The following is a 24,880-nucleotide window of genomic DNA, read 5'->3' as shown; positions in this document are numbered from 1 at the left end:
TCTAGCTCCGAACCAGTGTTCGTTATACCTAGATCATTTAACAGGTATTCATCATTATGTTCACAATCAAATTCACATCCACTTATTCCCCCATATTAATTTTTATGAGTGGATTGTGAGTACAGATGTGTTCCTATTGAAGCCTTGGCAGATTTAGAGATTGCTTGGGCGTTTTCATGATCTGACTTTCTATGTCTCTTTAGATACTACAATTTTAGTTCCCTTTGTTGACTAATCAACAATTTCTCTTTTTTTATATTTTTATTTTTTTCAGTTATAGTTGATATACAATATTTCAGGTACACAACACAGTCATTAGACATTTATATAACTTACAAAGTGATCACCCCAATAAATTCAGTACCCATCTGACACTATACGTAGTTATTATCATACTACCGACTGTATTCTCCATGCTATACTCTACATCCCCATGACTATTTTGTAACTACCAATTTGTACCTCTTAATCTCTTCCCCTCTTCACCCATACCCTTAATCACCACCCCACCCTCAATCCGGAAACTATCAAAATGTTCTCTGTATCTATGAGCTTGTTTCTGTTGTGTGTTCATTTATCCTGTTCTCTAGATTCCACATGTAAGTGAAATTATATGGCATTTGTCTTTCTCTGTCTGACTTACTCCACTCAGCACAGTACCCTCTAGGTCCATCCAGATTGTTGCAGGTAGCAAGATTTCATTCTTTTTTTATGGTTTTGTAATGTTCTGTTATATATATGCACCACCTCTTCTTTATCCATTCATTCACTGCTAAACACCCAGGTTGCCTCCATATCTCGGCTATTGTAAATAATGCTGCAGTGAACAGATGGATGTACATGTTCCTTTGAAGTGGTATTTTGTTTTTTTTTTTGATAAATACTCAGAAGTGGGATGAGTGAGTTCTTCTTTATCTCTTGTTATAGCCTTTGTTTCAAAGTGTATGTTGTTTGGTAAAAGTATTGCTACCCCAGCTGTTTTTCTGTTTCTATTTTCATGAAATATTTTTTTCTATCTCTTTACTTTCAGTCTACATGTATCTTTTGATCTGAAGTGAGTTTTGTAGGCAGTATACGTAGGGGTCTTGTTTTCTTATCCATTCAGTCACTATGTCTCTTCTTAAAGAAGTCACTTTAACATTTCTTGTAACACTGGTTTGCTGGTGATGAACTCCTTTAGCTTTTTCTTGTCTGGGAAGCTCTTTATTTGTTCTTCAATTCTAAACGATAGCTTTGCTGTGTAGAGTAATCTTGGTTTAGGTCCTTGCTTTTCATCTTTGAAATTTTCATGCCAGTCCCTTCTGGCCTGCAGAATTTCTGTTGAGTAATCAACTGACAGTCTTAAAGGAGCTCACTTTTAGGTAACTAACTGCTTCTCTCTTGATGCTTTTAATATTCTCTCTTTGTCCTTAACCTTTGGCATTTTAATTATGATGTGTCTTGGTGTGGGCCTCTTTGAGGTCATTTTGTTTGGGACTCTCTGTGTTTCATGGGCTTGAATCTTTATTTTCTTTGCCAGATTACAGAAGTTTTCAATCATTATTTCTTCAAATAGGTTTTTAATTCCTTGCTCTTTCCCTTCTCCTTATGGTACTCCTGTGATGCAAATGTTGGTACTCTTGATGTTGTCCCAGAGGCCCCTTAAACAATCCTCATTTTTTAAAATTCTTTTTTCTCGTTGCTGTTCTGTGTTTTCTGCTACCTTATCTTCCAAATTGCTGATTCAATTCTCTGCTTCACCTAATTTACTGTTATTTCCTCTAATATAGTCTTCATTTCAGTTGTTAGATTCTTCATTTCTGACTGGTTCTTTTTTATGTTTTTATCTTGATATTTCTGTCTCTATTTCTTTGTTAAAGTTCTCACTGAGATCATTGAGCATCCTTATAACCAGTTTTATGAACTCTGCATCTGATAGATCGCTTTTCTCTGTTTTGTTTATTTCTTTTTCTGGAGCTTTGTTCTGTTTTTTTCATTTTGGACATTCTCCATTTTGCCTGCCTCCCTGTGTTTGTTTCTATGTATTAGCAGGTAGAGCTGCTAAGTCTCCTGATCTTAGCAGACTGGCCTTATGTAGTAGATGTCCTATGGGGCTCAGTGATATGGTCTCCCTGGTCACCTGAGCCAGGTGCTCTAGGCATACATCTCTTATGTGGGTGATCAACAGTTTCTTTATATGACTGGATTATCTCTGTTCCTGAAGGTTCAATTAGATTTTTAATTTCTTGAGTAAATTTTTCAACAAACTTATAGTTATTTCTGTGTTTATTTTTATTCTGTAAAAATTAAGTTTCAAGATGTTATGAACATGACGTCAAGAATTTATCAATTAAAAATTGATAAAACATACTCGCTTTACAAATAAAGATTCTTAGAAACAATTGATCTGATAGCAACAAATGTTAAATAGTTCTGATTCTTGTTCAGAGCCTTCATTTTAAAGGGAGAACTTAATTAAACTGACATATTTTTTATGGTAAGAATGTGTCATCAAGTGGAAGAATAGCTAAGCTCTTTGTGTATTTTTCCCCCATTAAATGTCCATTGCCTTTTACCTTTCCACTAAAATGTAAGCTTTATTAAAGTAGAGGTCTTCTGTCTTATTCAGGCATCTTATTACATAGTACATAATATGCTTACTACATATTTGCTGAATGAAAGAATGAAGGATAATTAATGTATGAATTAATCTACCTACACTGTTCTAGTTTTTCATTGTTGTTTGTTTTTTACTCCTTTTCTTCTTTGTGTTTTACTTTGGATAATTTCTTTTGACCTAACTAATTCTTTCTGTCCTATCTTCTCAGAAGTCCATATATATTATTCTTTATCTTCAATATTATAACTTTTTTAAAAAAGGTTTTGTTTCCATTTGATTCTTTTATAGTTTCTATCTCTGTGAGAAGTCATGAATTTTCTCTAGCTTATACCACATTCTTTATCATATTAATCATATTTATTTTAAAGTTCTTATAATAGTCCAAACTCTGGGCCTTTTCCGGTTCTGCTTTTGTTGATTGCTTTAGCTCTTGATAATGGGTCTTACTTTTTAATTTTTTTCTTTATCCTGTTATGTGTCTTATAAATATCTTGTTAAGTGCTGGATATTAAATTTAAAAGAATAATGGAGACCGATGTTAATGGTATTTATGCCCAGAAATATGCACACCTATTTTTGTCAGGCCATTAGTGTGTGGGTTTGAACCTATCTGGTCAATAGTTGAGCTGGGTTTTGTGTTTCGTTATTGCTAGTTAATTTCAACAGGTCACAGATTTCAAATTTTCACAGTGGCTCCTACCACCTTGTGCTTAGTGTGGGACTTGAGTCCTGGAGGATACTTGCTCCACTGTCATCTTTCAGCAAACCCGCATACCTGTGCCACAGAGAATCTTTCTTGGTGGTCCTGCTTGGCTCTCAGCAATAGATTACTCTCGCCTTATATCTTAGTCAGGCTTTTCTTGGGGGAAAGGGAGCATTTAGTTTTCCTGTTGCAGCCTCACTACTATGTAGGCCCGTCATACCTGAGTACCAAAGTGGATATTAGTAATGTTCCTACACCTTCTCACCCCTCTCCCTAGCCTTGCATCATTGTATGATCCTGGGTCCAAGCTGGCTTCAGCCTTACCCCCAGCAACAGATGGCTTTGCTTCTCCCCCTGTCAGTGGTAGCTGGGCTTTTACTTGGGCAAGGGGTGTGTGGGTTTCCCTTTTAAACGTTTAAAAATTATCCTTAGTGTCTTCCTATATATCATATTTTGTTGTTGTCTTTTTAGAATATTAGTTCCTCATGAGCAGAGGCTGAATCTTTGATGTTTAGAGAAAGATGCCTACTCTTTGGTTATTCTCACATGCCAATGTGTTTGTTCTTTTGCAGCTTAGGCTTGATTTCCGACTCTTTTCACATGTTTTTCGATAGCACTGCCATTTTGGCTGGACTGGCAGCATCTGTTATTTCAAAATGGAGAGATAATGATGCTTTCTCTTATGGGTAAGACTTTAAAGAAAACACTTTTATTGAAATATAAGAAATGCAGAAAGATACACAAATCTCAAACTCAATGAATTTTCATAAAGTGAACACACTAGTGGAACTTGAACCCTTGAAACCCCCTCATGTCTTCTTCTAGTTCCTTCCTGCTCACCTCCCTAAGGGTAACTACTTTCCTAACTTCAGGGATCAGTTTTACCTGTTTTTGAACGCTATATAATTGGAATTCATAATATTTACTTTTTTTTTTTTGCATCTAAGTTCTTCTGTTTAGAGGGCATCTTGATTTTACCAAAAATTTTTAGATGAGATTGTTACTAGATAGGAGACTATCTCAACTTTTAACTATTTTTTTTAAAGAAGAAAAAGAAAAAGTTTTAATATATGTGAATAGGCATGTTTCTTTCTTTTTTTCTTTTTTGGAGGGATATTTTGCTATTTATTTAAAATCATTATGTCCTAATATAGTTTTATATTACGTATCCTCTTCAGCTTTGCTTTCATGTAAAACACTTCTCATACTCCTGCTGACTTGCGGCAGTTAATCAAATATTTGGAGAGTGTTTTTGTGCTGAAGGGACTATGTTGAAACACCTGGCCTTACTTCTGAGCTTGAGGAAAGCGATGGAGTTTCTGACATTTGATTTACTCTGCCTGAGTGTTTTCTTTTTTAAGTTCATAGACTGTTAAGTTCAATAGTTGCCATGTAACTATTTTTATGTGTAAGCAGGGGTCAGAACTAATATCCTCTTTCTCTCACCACTTAGTCATTATCTTTCCCTCTGTGTTTCCCGCTCCCCTCCCCTCTTCCTTGTGAGTGCTTTCCCCTGTTCTCTCCCGTCTTCACTGTCTTTCCTCTTTTTCTCAACCTCTCACTCCTATTCCCTTCCTCATACTCATTTTCTCTCTCTCATCTCTCTGAAACTCCCTTCCCTGCTCTCTTGTTCTTTCTCTCTCTAGTTACTTGGGCCTGTGTTCTCTCTCTCCTCCTCCCTTCTTCCTTTCTCTTTTTCTCTCCCATTCCTCTCTCCCTTCCTCACAGCTTTTCTCTTATTACTTCTTTTCTCCTGCTCTCTGTCTCTCCGCTTTACCACTGTATCTCTCAGGCTCTTCCTTATTCTCCCTCTCCCTTAACATCTTCAGCTGTAATTCTTTTTTCTCTTACTTTCCCAGTCTGTCTTTCCTTCCTTCACTGATTAATATATGGTACTTGCCTTGGGGGAACTTGCGGTCTGATGGGGAAACAGTTGTATTAAAATACCATAACAACATTGTGATAAGTGCTATAAGAGAGATATTTGAAAATCTGTGACAACATTTGCTGATTTCGGGTATAACCAAATTGATAGGGTTGTAAAATTATAAAAAAAGAGACAAAAAACATTAATTATACTATTTTTATAATATAAAGCAAAAGATCCTGTATATCTATAAATCAAAACAGATTGAATGCTCAGAAAAGAATATTTTCCATGGCACTTTGGATCATTAAAGAAAGATTGTATGTGAAATTATAATTTTGTATTATAAATTAATCATTCATTTGTATTGTATATCAAAAATCTAATTAGAATATCTTATTTAATAATCTTTCTGGATAAACAGTAGGTGACTATAAAAATTCCCCCTAGTTTCTTGATTCTTAGGGTATCTATTTTCTATTTAGAACATATAGTCTTCTATACACATATATATATTTAAACATTTTAATATATATATTTTTAAATTATAGTTAACATACAATATTATATTAGTTTCAAGTGAACAACATAGTGATTAGACATTTATATAACTGACGAAGTGATCACCCTTCAAGGAGTATCTTTGATCACCCTTCAAAGATACTTCAAGGAGTATCTTTGAATACCTCCAATACCAGAGCAGATTTTACTATTCAGTTTTAACTGGTTGATTAAAGAGAGTAATATTCTTGCCACTTTTTATTTCTTATCCTGTCTTCTCCTTATTTGCCTTTTTAAAAGAATTTTTTGAGAAGAAAAACATTAGGGAATAAAAGCTGATGTAACATTTGAAATTGTTATAGGAGTAAGTAGAAACAGGAGTGAAATACGGTGCCAGCACATCAAAATGACACTGAGTAGGCTAAGCCTGCAGATTAATCTCAAAATCCTCAATTCAGTGTGATCACTATAGGAGACTGACTGCAGTAGAAGAAACAAAAGGAGGTATCTGAGAAACAGCAAAGACGTTTTAGTATTTCTTTATGTAAAAGTTGTCTTTTGTCACACCGTATTTTTGAAATAGCAAAGCCAACGTAAAAGTAATATATATCGGACAGGTAGGTAGATGCATATGTACATGCTTATATACATATTTACAATAGACTTGTATCTTTTTTTGTCCTGACTGAAGAATTTAGATACTGTTGCTCTTAATTAGGCAATAGCACTTTCATACATTATGTTTTAATTCTAAGACTCACTCTATTCGAGTAAAAAGTCATTTATGAAGGCAAGTATGACTAGTTTTCACAGGTTTTTCATTTTAATCCTGCTATCAACTTTAGCAAAGATATTAAACCTAATTAAATCACTTTAGTCCAATAATTTATCAGAATTTGTGGAGCACCTACTCACACATTAGGGACCAAAAGGTGCCTGAAAAACATTCCTGCCTCTGATCTTGAAATCTAGTGGAATTCAAGGACAAAAGGCTTTCAATCAAGCATTAGCTTTGGGTCTAGAAGGATGAGTTAAAAGAAAGTACTTTTTTATTTGAGGGTCAGTAACTCTGATGATATATTAGATAAATTCCTAAGTGTGGGTTATGGAAAGCAGGCCGTGAATTCTTTGGATTTATTTTCTCAAGAAAAAAGTATATGCTTTGACAAGTAATGAGATAATTTAATTCATTTATATGTATTAGGAGGTAGAAATATGTATTATTTCTGAGTGTAGAAATGAATGTACCTGATAGGGCAAGCTCCAACATAACCAGATAGAGTACATTTTAGAGCTTGTTCTCTTTATAGTAAAAATTATATTATCTAGAAATTAACATAAGACACTAGAAAAAGCAGTATTTTTGATACTCCTGTTACATTGTTTAAGGACCAGAGTGATTAACTGCTGTCAGCACCCTTTGAGTAATGTTTGGACATGTAAAACTTCCAGGTTAAAGTTGTTTCTAATGACTTTAAATAAGCCAAAAATACCTTATGGAAAAATAAAATCTTTCCCCAATGCCTCACACAGGTAGGAAGCAGAAAGCTTCAGAAGTCCATGGAGAAAAGGACAGGTATTTTTAAAATAGTTTAATTAGAATACATGAAGGTAGAATTGATTCTAAAAATAGATAATTGAAAAGTTTTTGCTAAATTTATTAATCTTAGAAAAAGCGATGGAAATATAAATCTCAAGTTGACTCTGAGATACTACAGAAATAATTTTATTTTCCTTCAGATCAAAGCTCCACTTTACGAAGATTTGAAAGTTGAAAGATACAAAGCAGAAAGCATAAGGAGTTCTTAGCAAAGAAGGAATTAATAAGTTACAAAACCCCCTTTTTAAGCTCTTCTACTTTTTATCTTTGGATCCTTTGCACATTTGTCTGGTCCTGTTGCTCCTTCTCCGGTGGCAACTTGAGGTTTACATTTCTGTGAAAGGTCTTTCTAAACCTACTTACTCTAAGAAGGTCTTTTGATTGGCAAGTAGAAATTCATATATTTTATGGCATTCTGTTATTAAACATAATTCATAATTAAATTCATTTCTTTATTTTTATAATATATGTACAATAAAGCACTATTCTATAAATACTGGGACTTTGCTGGCTACTTATAACCAGATAATATGATTTTGAATCTCTGAATATATGTAAATTTATCATTGGGTTTCTAAGAAATAACTTAATAATTCAGTTGTTTACTTTGTTCTTCTTTAGGTATGTTAGAGCGGAAGTTCTGGCTGGCTTTGTCAATGGCCTATTTTTGATCTTCACTGCTTTTTTTATTTTCTCAGAAGGAGTTGAGGTATAGTAGATAATGACTAGAGTCAGTAAATTGAATTTCTGTAATGAAAATGTTTATTCACTGAAGATACATATAATAGAGCTGTTTTTCACACTATTGAGTATTTACTGAGGACAGTCTTGGATTAGATCAAATATGTATGTACAGGAGGAGCTTACAAAATAGTCGAAAAATTATACGTGTAACTACTTGAAATTGAAAACAAATAATTGTGCATTACAAGGTATGAATGAAGTGTTGACACTATTCAAAGTAAAGGCAGAATATGGGAAGCGAAGTCTGTTGGGAAGAGCTCTTAGAATAGAATCCGAGAGTTTTACCAGTAAATCTTTAGTATTTGGTATATTAAAACAAATAAAGAAAATTTAAAAGTTAATAAACTTAAAAGGAACGGCAATATATTAAGACATCAAAGAAGAATAGATTTTAAACCAAAAATCCATGGTTTTACATATTTGCATTTATTTAAAAATAGTAATTGTTACCATTTCTATGGTATCTAAGTACTGGTTTTATATTTATATTCTAGTTTATAGCAAATTTTTTTTGGTGTGATTTTAATTCTGAAAATAACTAAAAATTTTTTAAATTGTTCTTTGTTTTTACCAGTAGATCAATGAGAAGTTATATCAATGCAGTTTGTATTATGTGTTTTCTAGAGAGCACTAGCCCCTCCAGATGTACACCATGAGAGACTGCTTCTTGTTTCGATTCTTGGGTTTGTGGTAAACCTAATAGGAATATTTGTTTTCAAGCATGGAGGTCATGGACATTCTCATGGCTCTGGTATGATGGTTAGAAACTTTTGTTTCTTCATTTTCTGGTGTCTGTCATAGTTATTCACTTTGAAAATTGATAATGTTTAAAGTTAAACTGTATATTGATTTTTAATAACAAAAGTAATATGTTAATAGACTCTTATTAGTTTCTCCCTGATCCATCCCTTCCACTTCTCCATGCCTCTCCTTCTCAGTGCCTTCTCAGAGTTATATGTGTTATCAATTTGGTGTGGATCCTTCTAGATCTCTGTAGGTTATCATCTGTTTACTATGATGCCATTTATATATAAATATACATTAAAAACCACAAAACAAATCTAGTTACTAAAAAAATTATAGTGGATGTGGGTATGAAATTTATTGTACAGTCTGTCTCTGAGATCCTTCCCTTTGGCGTATGTCGGTCTACCTTTTCTCGTTAACAAACACATAAAACCCCACGGTGTGGGGTGCCACGGTCTGTTTTGTCAGTCTTCTGTGGTAGATACACTTCAGGTTGCTTCAGGTTTTTCATGATTTCACGTGAAGCATGTCCTTGTGACACATGCAGGTTGTTTTCCAGAGCTGTGCTGATCTATGTGGTAGTCGTTAGTCGAAGGTGCTCTTTAATTATAATTAATTAAATTTAATAAAATTAAAAATTCAGTTTTTCAGTTACACTAATGACATTTCAAGTGCTCGGTAGCCACATGTAGGCTACCATATAGGACAGCAAGTGTAGAGCATTTCTGTCATCACAGTGAATTGCACTGTGCTGGAATATAAGTCGAATTGCTGGGACACAGGATATACAGTTTTAATTTTAGTAGACATTAGCAAATTGTCCTCCAGAATGACTGTCATTCACATTTACCCCAGCAATAAATGCAAGTACTAATTTCCCCCTCGCTACAAAACTTAATATTATGTGTTTAAAACCATTTTGCTTATATTTTGATAAAAATGGTATCTCACTTTATTTGGTATTTCTTTGACTGGTAGTGAGATTGAAAATCTTTCTGTATGTTTTTAGGCCATTTAAATGTTTTTCCTCAAAAAAGTGTCTGCTTTTTTCTTTTCTTTTTTTCCCTACTGTCTTTTTGTTAATCGATTTATAAGCATTTTTTATATATTTTGTATACTAATCCCCTGTTTTATATGTTGCAAATATCTTTTCCAGTCTTTGGCTTATCTTTAAACTTTTTTTTTTCTGTTCCCCACCTCCCTCATCACCACCGGTGTGCCTGCACCTAAACTTTTATATAGTGTTTTTTAATTTGCATATAGTCTAGTTTTTCTGCCTTATATTTTTTTTTCTAGAATGTTTTTGCTTAGAGGAGTTTCTTATCCCTGGGACATAAACCTATTCTCTTATAATTTAATACTGTGAAAATTTTGGTTTGATGGTTTTTTCCTATCCATTTTGGTCCTTCATCTGTATGTAATTTGTTTTTGTGATGGGGTGAGTTAGAACTTAACTTTTTTTTTCCTCAGTGTGAATAAGCAGTTTTCTGAGCACCATTTATTAATCTGCCCTTTACTCATTGATGTAAAAGGATACTTTTACCCTATATTGAATTGCCTTATATATCAGGTCTAGTCTGTTTCTCTTTGGCTGTCCCACTATCACAATGAAACAGTTGTTATGAACTTTATGATTTAATATCTACTTGGTTAAGTCTTGTCTGTTTTTTTTCCCAAAGTTTTTTGCACCTAACTTGCTTATTTGTTTTTCATCAGTTTATCAACTTTTATGAAAACATCTTGTTGGGATTTTGACTGGGAATGTATTGTCTTTTTGTTTGATTATGGAAAACTGACATAGCTTACATTAAATTTCATATTCATATTAAATTTCATGTCTTTTATTAAGTTATCTTAGGCATTTTAATAAATATGTTTATATTTTTCATTTGGTTCATTTTTAGGTAGTTGAAAGTTTTTATTACTTTTAAGAATGAAAACCATTATTCCTGCTTGTCTTATTGCATAGCCAGGACCTCTAGCACAGTGTTGATTAGAAATACTTATAGCTTGTATCCTTGTGTCAGTCTGTTTTAAGAAAACACTAATGCCCAGGTTTAATCCCAGGACATTTACATCAGAATCTCTGGAGGAAGAGACCCAGTTTGTTTCAAAGCTCTCCAGTCAACTTTTATGTGCCGGCAAGGTTGAGAACCATTGCTTTCATGAAGAATGCCACTAAAGTTTTACCATTGAGTCTGATGTTTATGGTCTGTTTCTGATAAAACTGTTTTATCAACTAAAGGATATTCCTGCATATGTTGAAGTAATCATTTTTTCCTTTTTAGTTGATTTAAAATTAGTAATTACACTGATAGATTTTTCTCATGAAGAACCATCCTTAAATTTTGGGGTTAAAATGTATTTATTTAAGTCTATATTTAGGTCTGTGATCCATTTTGAGCCAGTTTTTGTATGGTGTGAGGTATGGGTCCAGTATCATTTTCTTGTATGTAAGTATCCAGTTGTCTCAGCACCATTTGTTAAAAAGATCATTTTTCCCCATTGAATTATCTTGGCACCTTTGTCAACAATCAGTTGACTATAAATGTGAGGGTTCAGTTCTGGACTCTTAAGTTCTTTTTCATTGATCTGTAAATTTGTCCTCACGCCAGCAGCATGCTGTCTTGATTAACGTAACTTTGAGGTAAGTTTTGAAATCAGAATATGTGAATTTTCCAACTATATTCTTCTTTTTAAAGGTTGTTTTGGCTATTCTGGTTCTCTTCTTGTGTTTCCATATAAATTGTAAGACCTGCTTGTTTCTGCTTTATTTTTTTCCTGTACTACATAGTAGGACTTCAGTATTGTTTTAATGAATCTACAACAGTTTTTTCAAGTAAATATTTATTGAATTGAATATGGTTTTAGAGCTAATTCTTTTCACTAATGTCAGTATTATAATCATTATGTAATGTATTATTATATACCTTTTGTTCTAACACTGTTTTTAGGCCATGGACACAGCCATTCCCTCTTTAATGGTGCTCTGGATCAGGCCCATGGCCATGGAGATCATTGCCATAGTCACGAATTGAAACATGGTGCTGCGCATAGTCATGATCATGCTCATGGACACGGACACGGTCACTTCCATTCCCATGGTGAGTGTAGCCTATAGCCTTTCCAGTGGACAGCCTTCCAAACAAACAAATTGTGCAGATTCCTTTTCCTAGTTGAAAGAATCTGTTAAAAGTATTGCAGTCAACTTCCTTTCTAATGAATTAGACTAAATGGTTCCTGGGCTAGTTCATTTTTAGTGTATATTGAAATTAACTTGGTATAAGGCAGTAGATATAGCTTTTTTTTTAGTGTGTGTATTATAATAAAAAGCCACTATTTTAAATGACTATCAATGAATGAGGAACAATTGCATTTTAGCAAATGAAAATCATGATTTTTTAAAAGTATTATGAGGCCTTTTGTGTTATACATAGGTTTATAAAAATACGATAGTTATTTTCAATTTTTCACATTTTCATTGTAATTTTGATAGATATCACCTGATATTTACTTCAGTATGCCTTTAGGAATTTTTATATGCTAACTTATGTACTATTGGGTACTAAGTTATAAGGTGTTTATCAACTTAATTAATATTTTATTTTGAAATTATGTTTTAAATAGTTTATTCATGAAATTTTAGAGTATAGATTAATGGAGCTGCCTTATGTGATACAGTTTAGTTAATCTTTATATAAAGTATATGCTTAAATATTGTGTCTACTTGCCACAAAGAATGCTAAAGCTTTAGATTCGAAAATATAAAAGGGGCCTTGGAGATTCAGTATAATCCCCTAATTTTTCAGTCTCTATGATTTGCTATACTTTTGTAACTGTTACAGTGGTATGCTTTAAAATCGTGCTTTTCTAAGTTTTTGCTCACATGCATCCCAAAATAATTTCGAAAAACTGTATATTCCTCACATTTTTAAGATGATTTCTAAAAAAAGTTATGTATAAATATTGCAAAGAATATAATTTCTGATACACTATAGATAATATTTTAGAATGAAACTTCTTTATTACTCTTTTGTATATAGTCAGTGAACTTTAAATACCTTAGTGATTTGAGACCCACTATCACCTATTCAAAAATATATATGTAAACAGTTATAAATTTTATAGCATTTTGTTTCTCCTTGAATTTTTGTTACCATTTTATGTCCTTAAAAGAATTTTATAATAATGGAATATATTTGTGTTATGTTTTTAACTGATCATCTGTTATACTTCTTGGCAATAAAATATGCATATAAATTAAAATTTTTTATTTCCTAGGAATGTAAGATTTAGCATTTAAATGTTTCTTTTGGATGGAGTTTTTATAATTTTTACTAGGACAAAGTGAATCAAAATAATTCTGTTTTCAAATTTTAATACATGTATAATCAAAAAAGCAATGTTTTATTTGAAATACATATCTTAATGAAATGATCGGAGCTCTTAGTTTATGGGTAAATAACATTTAGCATAAAACATTCTATTCCTATTTTTCATCATTATAATGTACATATTAATGTTAAATGTTAAAACACAAGTTCTGTTACAGCATTTCAATCAATTTTTTGAATACCTTCAGAATTGTATTCCAAAAATTACATAATAATTTATCATCAAAAATTGTTTTTAATGATCTATTGTCAGCTTTATTAGCTAATCCCTACATTTTATTAAAGCAAAGAATTAGAAAATATGATGTTTATGAAAGGATTTGCTAACCAGTAATTAGAGTCATTATTTTTGTTAACATTACCACAAACATTTGTAATTGACTCCTTATTCGTTGCCCTAGAGTTTTCTAGTACCCTTGGGAAAGCACTGTAGTAAGATTCTAGATAGGTGAAAGGTGGCCTTTTATTGGTCAAGAGGGAGAATGGTAAGTGGGAAAGAAGAATTAGTATGACATCAGGGCTCGAAGAGATTATAGCAACTAATAAATAGAAATGCTAGGCTTCAAACACAGGGAATCTGACTCTAAAATCTGTTCTTAACTATTATTTTGCCTTAGTATTATATTAGTCAGTCTTCAGTAATAGGGCCCAATTCCATTTTGCCCCTAAGAGGCAGAGTCTCATTGGGAAATACTGTGTTTCATATTTATTGGAATACTACACTATGAGTAAAGCCAGCAGTTTGTGTTAATTGTTCTTATCTCAGTGTTATAAGCAGTAAAAGTCTATATCTTGCTGTTGGTTGATAGGGTAGAAGGTGGGGCTCTGTTCCTTATGGCAATTCAGGGACCCAGGCTCTTTTCCATCAATGGGATTCTTAACCCTTGGAATCCACCACTGAATTCTCTGTATCCAGCTGGAGATAGAGTATATAGAAGATCACGTGAGATATTATAAGCCTGGAAGTAGTTAACACCTTGTATTTCTTTGTTTACAATTCAGTCACACACACCACTTTTAACTCAAGGGAAATGTAGTTTAGTTGTTTACCAAAGAGGAAGAAGAAATGGGTTTGGTAAACAACTAGCTAGCGTCTGCCACAGAGAACAAGTTTTATATTTGGAAGGGCTTTCAGATTTTGCGTAGATAGGAGTAACGTCTTATATAGCTATTATATCAGTACAGCGGAATATACCTTTCAAAATGATCATATTGAAATGACTGTTTCTTTCTGGACCTGCTACCTATAGACAGAAATCTTTTGTCTTGATCAGGAGCTGGGTTTTTAGAACAGTATGCTTTTGACTAACAGCAGGATTTTCAAGGTAGTTATATTTTTCTTTCTACACAGCAGTGCCATGTCCAGACAGAAATTATTGTGCAGCCTTATGCTTTTGTACTTCTTTTGGTATTGTTACAATGCTCCATCAAGGCTGTAGTAATGTCAGCTTTTTGGTGCTGTGGACCAGGAACCATGCTGCGGGCAGGCTCTTTGTTAGCTCTCTGATCAGAAAGCTTATCAGTCCTTTTGATGATCCCTTTTAATGAATATTGTTGATCTCTTACATTGTTTACCTATATCTTCTGCTTTGATGTTAAAGCTAATTACTAATCTTCAAAGTATTTAAGGATACAGATTGAAGTATTTTTTTATTTGTTCATCATAAAGGCAAAATGAAAAAGTATTTTGTATCTCTTCTGTGTGAAAAGCTTGCCATATCCATCTAGATAGAAGCTATTGGGAAACTATCGTTTCCATAGTCCAGTTTTCTTGGATGCTGTCCTGGCTTCATTTCTTGGACTGCTTATAACTTCAACTAGTAGTTTTGTTTTTTTGAGAATTTTCAATTGTAAAATTAGTGTAGCAAGTTGTATAAGGTATGTTATATATATTAGAAGACTTTTACAATGTTATTAATGACTTTTTTTTACCAGATTGCATACTATGATAATTTCCTAAACACTCTGTATACCTTTGATGCTCTTTGAAATTTCCCATGTTTATTTCCATTAAATTACTATATTAAAATTTAAAAATAATTTGTAGGTCTGATGTGGCTCCTTCACAATACATTTGAATGAAAAATACTCTGAATCGCAAAAATTGAATCAAGAATTGAAGACATGTTTTAAAATAATTTCACTTAATTCTCCACAGATGGTACTTCCTTAAAAGAGACAGCAGGACCCAGCAGACAGATTTTACAAGGTATGACAAGGAATTTGTATATTTCTCAGTTTTATGAAACTGGTTTCTTAGTTTTGAGCTATCTGAAATTTTTGTTTGAGAAAAATACATAACATAATATTTGTGTTTAAAATGTTAGCCTTCCTAGTGATTTTTTAAAAATATGCACTATTCGGTATATTAGCAGACATTTTAATTTAATTGTCACTTGGCTGTTTTCTCAGATTTCATAAGATTAAAATATTCAGAAACTATACTGCTTAAATATAAGTAATACCCATCTTGATGACTATAGTAACACCATAGAAGTATGTTTACCTTTGTGGATTGTTAAATAATTTTTCCCAGAATAATATACAATCTGTATTTATGTTGTGGAAGAATTTAGTGCTAAAAATGTGGTACACCCCAACCCAAAGAATGTACAACAGACATTAAACATGGACCCTAGTGTAAACTGTGGACTTAGGGTAATATTGTTTCATCAGTTCTGGCAAATGCACACTCTGATGGGGGAGGTTGACAAAGGAGGAGGCTCGCGTTGTGTGGGGGCAGAAGAGATATACGAAGTCGCTGTATCTTCTGCTCAATTTTGCTGTGAACCTAAAACTGCTCTCAAAAATAGTCTATTATATTTTTTTAAATGTAATGTACAGTGAGACCCCAGTTGTATCCATAGGCCACAATTGCTGATACCTAAGAAGGAGCTTACATATGTCAAATGATAAATTAAAAAATTTTACAAGCCAGAGAAAACAAGTCTTGTATGAACTATGGTAGTTCCTTTTTGGAACTGTGAATCTCTTTGGCTCTGAATTTCAATTTAGATTTCATTGTCCAAGTTTTCCGATTCCCCATTGCCCATCTTCCTGCCCTTATTAACTTTTGACTTTAATCTGACTTTCTCAGTAGCTTGTGATCCAATCTCTACTGCACCTATTTTTCTCCACTATGTCTTGATAAAGCTCTTGCTTTTTATATTTGCAGTGTGAATATGTTCTACCATACCGAAGAGTTTATTTCAGGAGGTTTAAATGTGTCTTCTAGTCTCTTAGTTTTCCATTTGTGAAATACATAGAATTGTTTTAGAATAGCATTTGCTGAAAAAGCTTGTAATCATGCATATGTAATGTATCTATATCCAATTCCAAAAATTAGCCTTGATAATAAGAGTTTATTTTGGTTTTAGAAATCATCAAAATTTGAGGGAAAGGTTAGATTTGTCTTCCTAATTATCTTTTATATAAGCTGTTGTGAAAATTAGTTTATATTTTCTAAGTATCAGTATATGGTGGCTGATGTAGCCCAGTAGATAGCTGACGGACAGAGATAACTGCCTGGTACTAAAACTTTTCCATGTACATACTCACACATGAAAAACTGAGCTAACTGAATTTTGAAGTTATTTGCTGCATTTTTAATATGACCCTGGCTTTTTAGGTTTTTGGGCATTTCAAATATCAATATTCTACCAAGTCATCTAAGGCTTTCAACTTTTATATAAATTAATCATATTAGTTTAGATTTCTTTCTTTGGTGATTTTTCTTCTTGAAACAGTTACTAGAAAATAAGAAGGGCTTAGATCGTTAATGACACTAGCTAATAAAACCAGTTTTTAGGTCAGCAAGTAAGATGTAGCTACGAACTTTCCAATTAAAGGAGAATCAAGAATAAATTTTTCTTTTCTTTTTTCTTTCAGTGTTTAGATTCTACCAAAACATTGATTAAAAAATATAAAGGTTTAAAATCACATATCATTTAAGAGTTTTGAAACTTGGGGTCCCTCAATCCACTTTGATATGTATGTTTTTCTAGTTTTGCAGTTTTATTTTTAAAACTTAAAGTGGTCTCAACACTTATTCTTTACTATTTAAATACCCTCAAGAAAAATATTTTTTCTATAATATTCAATGAATAATAATAAAGAAAAATAAGTGTCTCTGAAGAGGACACATACTCTTGACATATTAGGTATTTCTTTTTCAGACAGAGTAGTTGATGCTATTGAAGAATGTTCTATTTTTGGCAATGTATGGTTGAAGTTTGTTTAAGAGACTGTTTTGCTACACAGTAAATTTTACCCGTTAAAGATCTAAACATTGAATAATTTGTCTAGTTAAACTTTTTAAAAAAATAATGCATATCAGACTTTCTTCTTGGCATTTTTTAATGGTTTTCCCATCAAGTCTCAATTCTTAAATGTTAATATTATATCTAGGTTCTTGGGCAGTTAGAATATCAATATTCTACCAATTTAATATTTAATTATTAAAAATTCAAAATATAGTCACATTCACTTTAAAATATTAAAATTCCTACCTTCTCTTATATCAAGTTTGAACTTCGTATGTAACTTGAGGTAACACAATCTTCAGGAATAGCAGTAAGTATATCATCAGTATGAATAGAGTTATGGTCCATAGGAAATTCGTTTCAAACGTAATTTTAACCAGCAGAGGGCTCTGTGTGTTCATACTTCACATATTCATAGTTATAAATAATGTTTTCTTGACAGATTCTTTAGGCCTAATGCAGTGTTCTTCTAACAAATTATTAATTAACTTTGGGGCTCTTTTAACCAGAGATGAATATGCAGAAACAATTTAAAAATCAGTTTACTGCTCTTCCTCAATTTATGTTACACCAAAACATTAAGGATCATTAAGAGCAAGTATAAAGTCTGCATCAGATATTTTAACCCCTGCTGATTTGAAAAAGGAAAGATTATTTCAATTCTCAAAGACTATACTTATTTACTAAGCAGCAACTCTTTTTCTTACTGATTTTCAAACTGGTGTTTGGTTTTTAACATATAAAATCAAGAATAGTTTTAAGAAATATTTGTATTTTCAGTTGATCAGAAGATGTTATTTTGATTCCGATTATGCTTTATTTCTAGGCGTATTTTTACACATTCTAGCAGATACACTGGGGAGTATTGGTGTAATTGCCTCTGCCATCATGATGCAGAATTTTGGTCTGATGATAGCAGATCCTATTTGTTCAATCCTGATAGCTATGCTCATAGTTGTAAGGTAAGTGTTGATATGTTACTTTCCATTATGAAAATGATAACTTATTTAAATTACAGATCTAAATTATTAAGTTGGTTTTTCTTTGGTCTTTAACACATTCCTACATAGATTATTTCTCTTTTCATCTTGCTATTTTCTATGCTTGCCTAGGGTTTGATGTTTCCTTTTGGTATTTAGCAGTTAATCTTTTTGGTCTGTAATTCAAATCAGTAGTAATTTTCTTGAATTTAGTACCGTATCTGTAGAGTAGAACATTGGAAATATAAAATATACTAACTATAGTTAGAATTTTCTTCCTTTGGCATTTATATCTTGCACTACCAAATGTGAAAGAATATTAAAATCTCTTCTAGAACTATGTAAAAAATCTATAGAGTCACATTATTATTGTGGAACTCTTGTAAAAATGCTTATTGAGGTGTACTTATGTCTGTCTCTCTATCTAGATTATAAATTCTTGAGGAAGGATTTGTCTCTTAGCTTTTTAGCTCTCTATTGCCTACTATAGTGCCAGTGTATATGTAAAAAGTGTATGTGTGTGTGCGTGCATAAATTCTCAAATTATTGCTGAATTAGATTGTATAGTTGTTATCTCTTAAATTTATGTCAGTTTATTGTTTTAATTTTTATCAGAATAATCGAACGTGTGCCTTTATTTCACAGTCTTGAATTATTTATAAAGATATGTCTTGATTGGACTGTTTTTGTTTTATTTATCCATATGATTTTACTGTTAGTAAAATTTTCTTTGTAGTGATAACAAGACTTGAGAGGGCTGATTATTCTAGTCAACTATAGTTAAACAGAATAGACTTACTAAATTACAATGACATTATAATCTTATAAATTAGTCATAAATGCAGATTTTTAAGTTTTTGCTTAAAATAGGATTACATTTTAAATATGTAGATTTTTTAACTAAAAAAAGTTATTTGTACCAAGAAGCCACTCTTCTATGTAAAAGTTTTTTATAAAGCTTGGAATGCTTTTTCTTCATCTTTGAAAATCTTGTACTTCCTTGTAAGTTCAGCTTAAATGTCACACCTTTTATGAAACTTAATTCCTGAGGTTTGGTAACTTACATGGGTTCTCTTTTTTTTTTTAATTTCTTTTTTCCTTTTTTTCTTTTTTATGGTGACATCGGTTAACGAAATCCAGTTACATATGTACCTCTTTATTTGCATGTTCAGCGTTCGTTTTATTTGGTTTTGTATTATAATTCTTTGTTGCTTCTAGTACTTCTTAGAGTAGAATCTTAATGATCCCTTTTCTTTGTCTCCCTCCACTGTTGTTATCCTAATTCTTGTGTCATTTGCTGCTTGGAAGAGGTTGGTGTCCTTGTTCCTCCAAACTCTTCTCTATACTGTGGCCAAAATGATCTTTCTTGAGGATTATGGTACATGTGACAACTGTCTTGCCTCAAATCCTTCAGTGCCTCTTTCTTACCCTCAAGATAAAGTCTGAACTCCTTAGTGGGGCTTCATTTTGTTCCCCGTTCACTTCAGTATTTCTTTCACCCTTTGTCAATTTATATTCTGCTCTCCAGCTACTGTAAATTACTTTCAGTTGCCTGAAAGTGTGTTGTGAACCCTCTGGATTCTGGGCTTTGTTCATATTTCTTCTCTCCAAAGTAAAATACTCTTATACGGAGTGCCTTTCTCCCTTCCCCATGTCCTCCACAAGTGCATAGAACACAATTATTTGTGCTTCAGATTAGATTTCAGTTTAAATGGCACTTGCTTCAGGGAGCATTGTCTGATTTTCCACATCTCAGGCTGCATTAAGTGCGCAGACAGCACCAACACTACAACTCTCACGGCGTTTGCTTTCTGTGTTGAAATAGCCTGTCTCGTCTCTCTTAAGCTCCATGGGGGCAAACTGGTTTTTCAGTGTTGTAAAGTCTGTCCTTAACTCTGCCAGACAAAATATTGGTACCTTTTGGATTTGCATCAATAAATTCATGTTTTTCAATCTCAGAAACTTATTTCTCTAATCCCAAATAGGGAATTCTTACTTCTGTTCCCATTCAGTTATTCCACAAATATAAATACATGCATGCATACACACACAGAGAAAACTTTTTTTACTGAAATATAACTGCACAATTTATTTTCAACAAATATTTCTTCGGTAGACCCTCTTACCAGGGTGGTGATAAGACAGGATGCTCAGTGGTTTGAATTTATATTATATAGCAAGAGAGAGCAAGCACATATTGTTTTAGGAGCCTTGTGAAAGATTTTCAAACGGTAAGCAATAATCAAACCTGCTAAAGGCAGCTGGGACTGATAATTGATATCTTAGATAAGACACTCAGAAAAATGTTGAGAATGAAAGTCTGATCAAAGTAGCTTCAAAAGAGGACTGGGAGGAGAAGAAATGGCGACAGCAACTGTAGTCAACTCCTTTTCAAGGCCTTTTGCTGTAAAGAGAGCGGCGTGCTTGCCTGACAACACTGAGGGCCCACTTTGAAGTTTGTGGTCATGAATTTAAAGTGAAAACAACCAGCACAATTGTATGTTTTTTTTTCGAGTCTTGTTCAGCTTTTGGTAAAGGTATGGAATAGAGAGTTGGTTTTAACAGGTTTGGGATTTAGCGGGTGAGTACTGACAAAGAAGGAAAGGAGCAAGGCAGGATTACAGTGGTGGGAAATTAAGATTTAAAGGTAAGGATTGATGCTAAAAAAAAGAAAAATGATAGAGTTAGTGGATTGGATTTCTGGGAAAAGTGTTAGAGTGGAAGGGTTAGGGGAAGAGATCTAGAAGTAGGAAGGGTTGTTCACCTGTTACATACTTAAAATTGAGATATTTAAGGTCTAAAATATGATCCCAGAAGTGAATATAGGATAAGATCATCCTATAGAGGCCAAGTGTTGGATGGATTGTCCACATAGGTATTTAAATTAAGAGTAACGAGAAAGGCAGAGGTAGAAAGATAGTAAGTCCATTGCCAAACCCTACAAGTGACTGACGGGGAGCTATCAAGAACTGTTGACACTGGTCCTCAGGGCGGGTGGGGGGTGGAATAACCTGACTGCTGGGCCTTAACAGGAGCTGTGTTTTAGGGGAAGTAAGAAGAACAACGATCTGGGAACAGTTGTGTTAAGCAGGGAGGACATTTACCTCACTGCAAGCCCCAGTAGTATGTGGAGTTTCAGGTAGATCATGCAAGTGCTATGGCAATTCGAAAAGATACTGAGGATTTAATGAAAATTGCAACCTTTTTTTAAAAATTATGGAAATCATTGTTGACAAAGAAACTTGACAGTCTATAGAAAAGATAAGGAAAAAAATTACCTATAGTTCTACCAGCCGAGAGAACCATATGTGTGTTATTGTAGATGCAAGGTTCCGCGGTAAGTGGTACGAGGCTCAGGCAGTTGGAAGAAAATGCGAGGAGCCGTAGGCAACTGCGACATAGCTCTTTATTCCAGCAGGGGCACAGCCAGCCTCGCAGGGTGGCGGCGCCTTTTACACAGAGGTTAAACGACAGTAGCACACTGCCAGACGATGGAAGCCCGCGCATGCATACCGGGCACATGGGTACATGAGGGGAGAAGTGCTGAGTCACTTCCATCCTGAAGCTGCTGAGGGTGTTGAGGGAGCCTGACTGCAGCCATCTTTCTCCACACACCATGTCAATATTTTTGAGGTGTTCTTTTGGCTTTTTTCTTTAATTCTGAGAGTCTTTTTTTTACAGTATTTTTGTTTCTGTTACGTATACAAAGTTATATTCTCAGTAAGAAAACTTCTTTAGCTTTTTTCTGATTCTGAATGTATGGTGATTATAGAAAACTTGGAAAATGATGCAAAGTATAAAAAAATGAAGAAAAATCAATCAGGATCACAATACCTAGAGGTCACATTACAACTGTTAACAGTATTTCTTTAGTCATTTTTAGGCTTTTTTTTCCATTATTGAATTTCTGCTATATGTGCTGATCGTTAGCTTAGTCAGCATTAGAGTATTCACAGGTTCTAGATGAAAAATAGTAGTAACTACTTTAAGTCAATAAAGTTTTGGGATGATTTATAAGGTAGCAAGGCCTTAATTCAATGACAATAAATGACAACAAGGTACAGGGCAACACATAAGAATGACTCATTATTGTAATGAGTCCATATCTAATGTATATATTTCTCTTTACATGGATGAAGGGGAAAATATACTCGTGTGTGTGTGTGCGTGCGTCTGTCTGTCTGTCTGTCTATCTGAATGTTATGTGGCTCTCTGGGTGTTGTAATTTTTAAATTATGGTTCTTTCCTAATGTCACTAAGATAAATCAACATTTCTGACTTTGGCTTAAAAAAGCATAATATTTTTTAAATGGAGGGCAATAAAAAAATTTTAGCTTCGAAGTACAAAATAAAGACATCCCAGTTGTCTATTTTTCTGTTAAGAAAGCACACTTAATTTACTTAAACGTTCACATGATAATGAAATATTTGCAAGGAGATCAGTCTGAGATGTTTTTCAAATTGGTTAAGAGTTTGCCTGATTAGCTAAAGCTGATCTTAGGAAATGGATGAAAACTCTTACAGCCGCAATAAAATCGAGTATAAAGAAGTAATTTGACCTTACCCTTAATTTTTATATATATTTGCAATTCATCAAGAGCGAGAGGAATAATGGGACTCTTTATATATTCTTTGTACTTAAATGTTCCTCAGCTGAGAACGTGCCATGGAAATAGATGTCCCGTTTCTCCTTTCTAGGCTGCCTGCCCAGTGTTCCATTTTCACTTTCACAGTGAAAAGACTGTTTTTCTTTCAACACAGGCAAATTTTTTAACACAGCAAATGGTGATACAAATTTTGGGGTAAAACCGGGTTGTACTGTGATAAATTTTGTTTCCCAATGAAAAGCAGCAGATTGAGTATAACGATGAGAATATAATTTTTATCTTCTAAAAAAATATATTTCTTAGGAGAGATTTTAGAGTGGTTTTGCTTCTGTTTTCCCATTAGTAGTTGCATTGGAATGGAAAGTAGATTCATAACTTAGAATGTGGAAATCTGAACAATTAGTTGTAGCTTTCAGCCACACTGTGATTTGAGAGTGATGCCCTTTACCTAGATCTGTAGCTTGATTTTTGATTTACATAAATAAGAGGTATACCTATGCCCAATGGGAAAAAATACATAAACAGGATGCAGAAATGAACTCTGTTACTGGTGTGGTATTGCTGAAGCCTTGCTGAATTTTTTTTTCTTAAGTCAGTTTTCTACAACTCACCAGTTTTACTATCTTACGGTGCTTTGTACATTTTTACCACAATCATTTGTTAATACAAAGAAAACCTTTTTAAACAAAATTATATTTTTGTTAGGTGTAAAACTTCAGATAATATATTTATTTCTTATTTTGGAGAAAAAATAGCTCAACTTTTAGAGGCAAACTAAGGTACGGGCTTTGGAAATGTCATGATGGTCATAAGTACAAAATGGAAAGAATATGTACTAATAAAACAAAATTGTAAACTTGAAGTTCTTAATCATAGGTGATCATCATTGTTCACGAATACTGTATTTGGACCAGATACTTATTTTGAGATATCTTGTTGATTCCGTGATCAAATAGGTAATTATTTATAGACTATGTTAAGCACAAAGTAAGCATTTTTTTGGCATGTAAGAAGCTACCATGTCTTCAAATAGTCATATATGTGAGAAATTACGGAGTTTTTTTTTCAGAATGGTTTTGGGCGGTATCTAACACTTTTCTTTGTGGTTCTAATTTATGAACAATACTTTTGGAGACTAAGATAAAAGGAAGACAATTTTAACTTGGTGTTTGTATATGTATCTATAATGGGAAAATTATTGCCTAGTAATTGTATTACACATAAAACCATCATAGAGCATTTATAAATACTGACTAATCTAACACCTTATCTCAAACAGCATTCTGGGAGAGAATGCTCTAATGTCCTAAAGCATCATTGGTATATAATTATTAACTTCTCAACTACCTTTCTAGTAAAGTACTGATTATGTACTATTCTTGGGGGAACTGCAAAACTGTCCTTCAAATCATTTTGTGTGTTCGATGGTTTAAATGAAGAACCCTAGTTGAAAGCTGGAGGATGGTCTTAGAAATATTAGGAGGAACAGAGCAAATGGGATAATGTATTAGTAGTGATCATTAGCCAATAACAAACAAGAGAAAGTATTTGAGACTTAAAAATTAGAAAGAAGAGATTTTTTTTAATGTAAAATATATGATTGGAAAGAATGGAAATGTCCATTAATAAAGGAGTTCTATGTAGTCCTAAAAGAAAAATAAGGGAGAGTGACATCAGCAAGACGGCAGAATAGGAAGCCCTAGACTCCCTCTCCTCCTCATTGAAGACAGAGATTTAACACAATAAAGTTACAAACTACTCTGTGAGAAATCCAGAAACTAGTTAAAAGGTGTTTACACCTCAGTCTAGTGGGGAGCCAATAGCATGGGGGCTCAATAGGAAATTCATGATTCTCTCTACTTCCTCTCATCATAGT

General features: G+C 33.2%; 1 protein-coding gene across 1 annotated transcript in view; it reads left to right on the top strand.

The window, feature by feature from the left end:
- Positions 1 to 24,880, top strand: part of SLC30A7 (solute carrier family 30 member 7) — a 54,327-nt gene that overhangs the window by 2,687 nt on the left and 26,760 nt on the right. Inside the window, exons 3-8 of the mRNA XM_011368277.2 lie at positions 3,875 to 3,988; positions 7,892 to 7,979; positions 8,639 to 8,765; positions 11,716 to 11,865; positions 15,314 to 15,364; positions 18,244 to 18,379. Of these exons, the coding sequence (XP_011366579.1) occupies positions 3,875 to 3,988; positions 7,892 to 7,979; positions 8,639 to 8,765; positions 11,716 to 11,865; positions 15,314 to 15,364; positions 18,244 to 18,379 (666 nt within the window). The remainder of the gene's footprint in view (positions 1 to 3,874; positions 3,989 to 7,891; positions 7,980 to 8,638; positions 8,766 to 11,715; positions 11,866 to 15,313; positions 15,365 to 18,243; positions 18,380 to 24,880) is intronic.

Source organism: Pteropus vampyrus, unplaced genomic scaffold (assembly GCF_000151845.1).
Source record: "Pteropus vampyrus isolate Shadow unplaced genomic scaffold, Pvam_2.0 Scaffold6, whole genome shotgun sequence".
In the NCBI taxonomy this organism is placed as follows: Eukaryota; Metazoa; Chordata; class Mammalia; order Chiroptera; family Pteropodidae; genus Pteropus; species Pteropus vampyrus.
The sequence above is the reverse complement of the archived record's forward strand: the minus strand, read 5'-3'. Positions and strand labels throughout refer to the sequence as shown.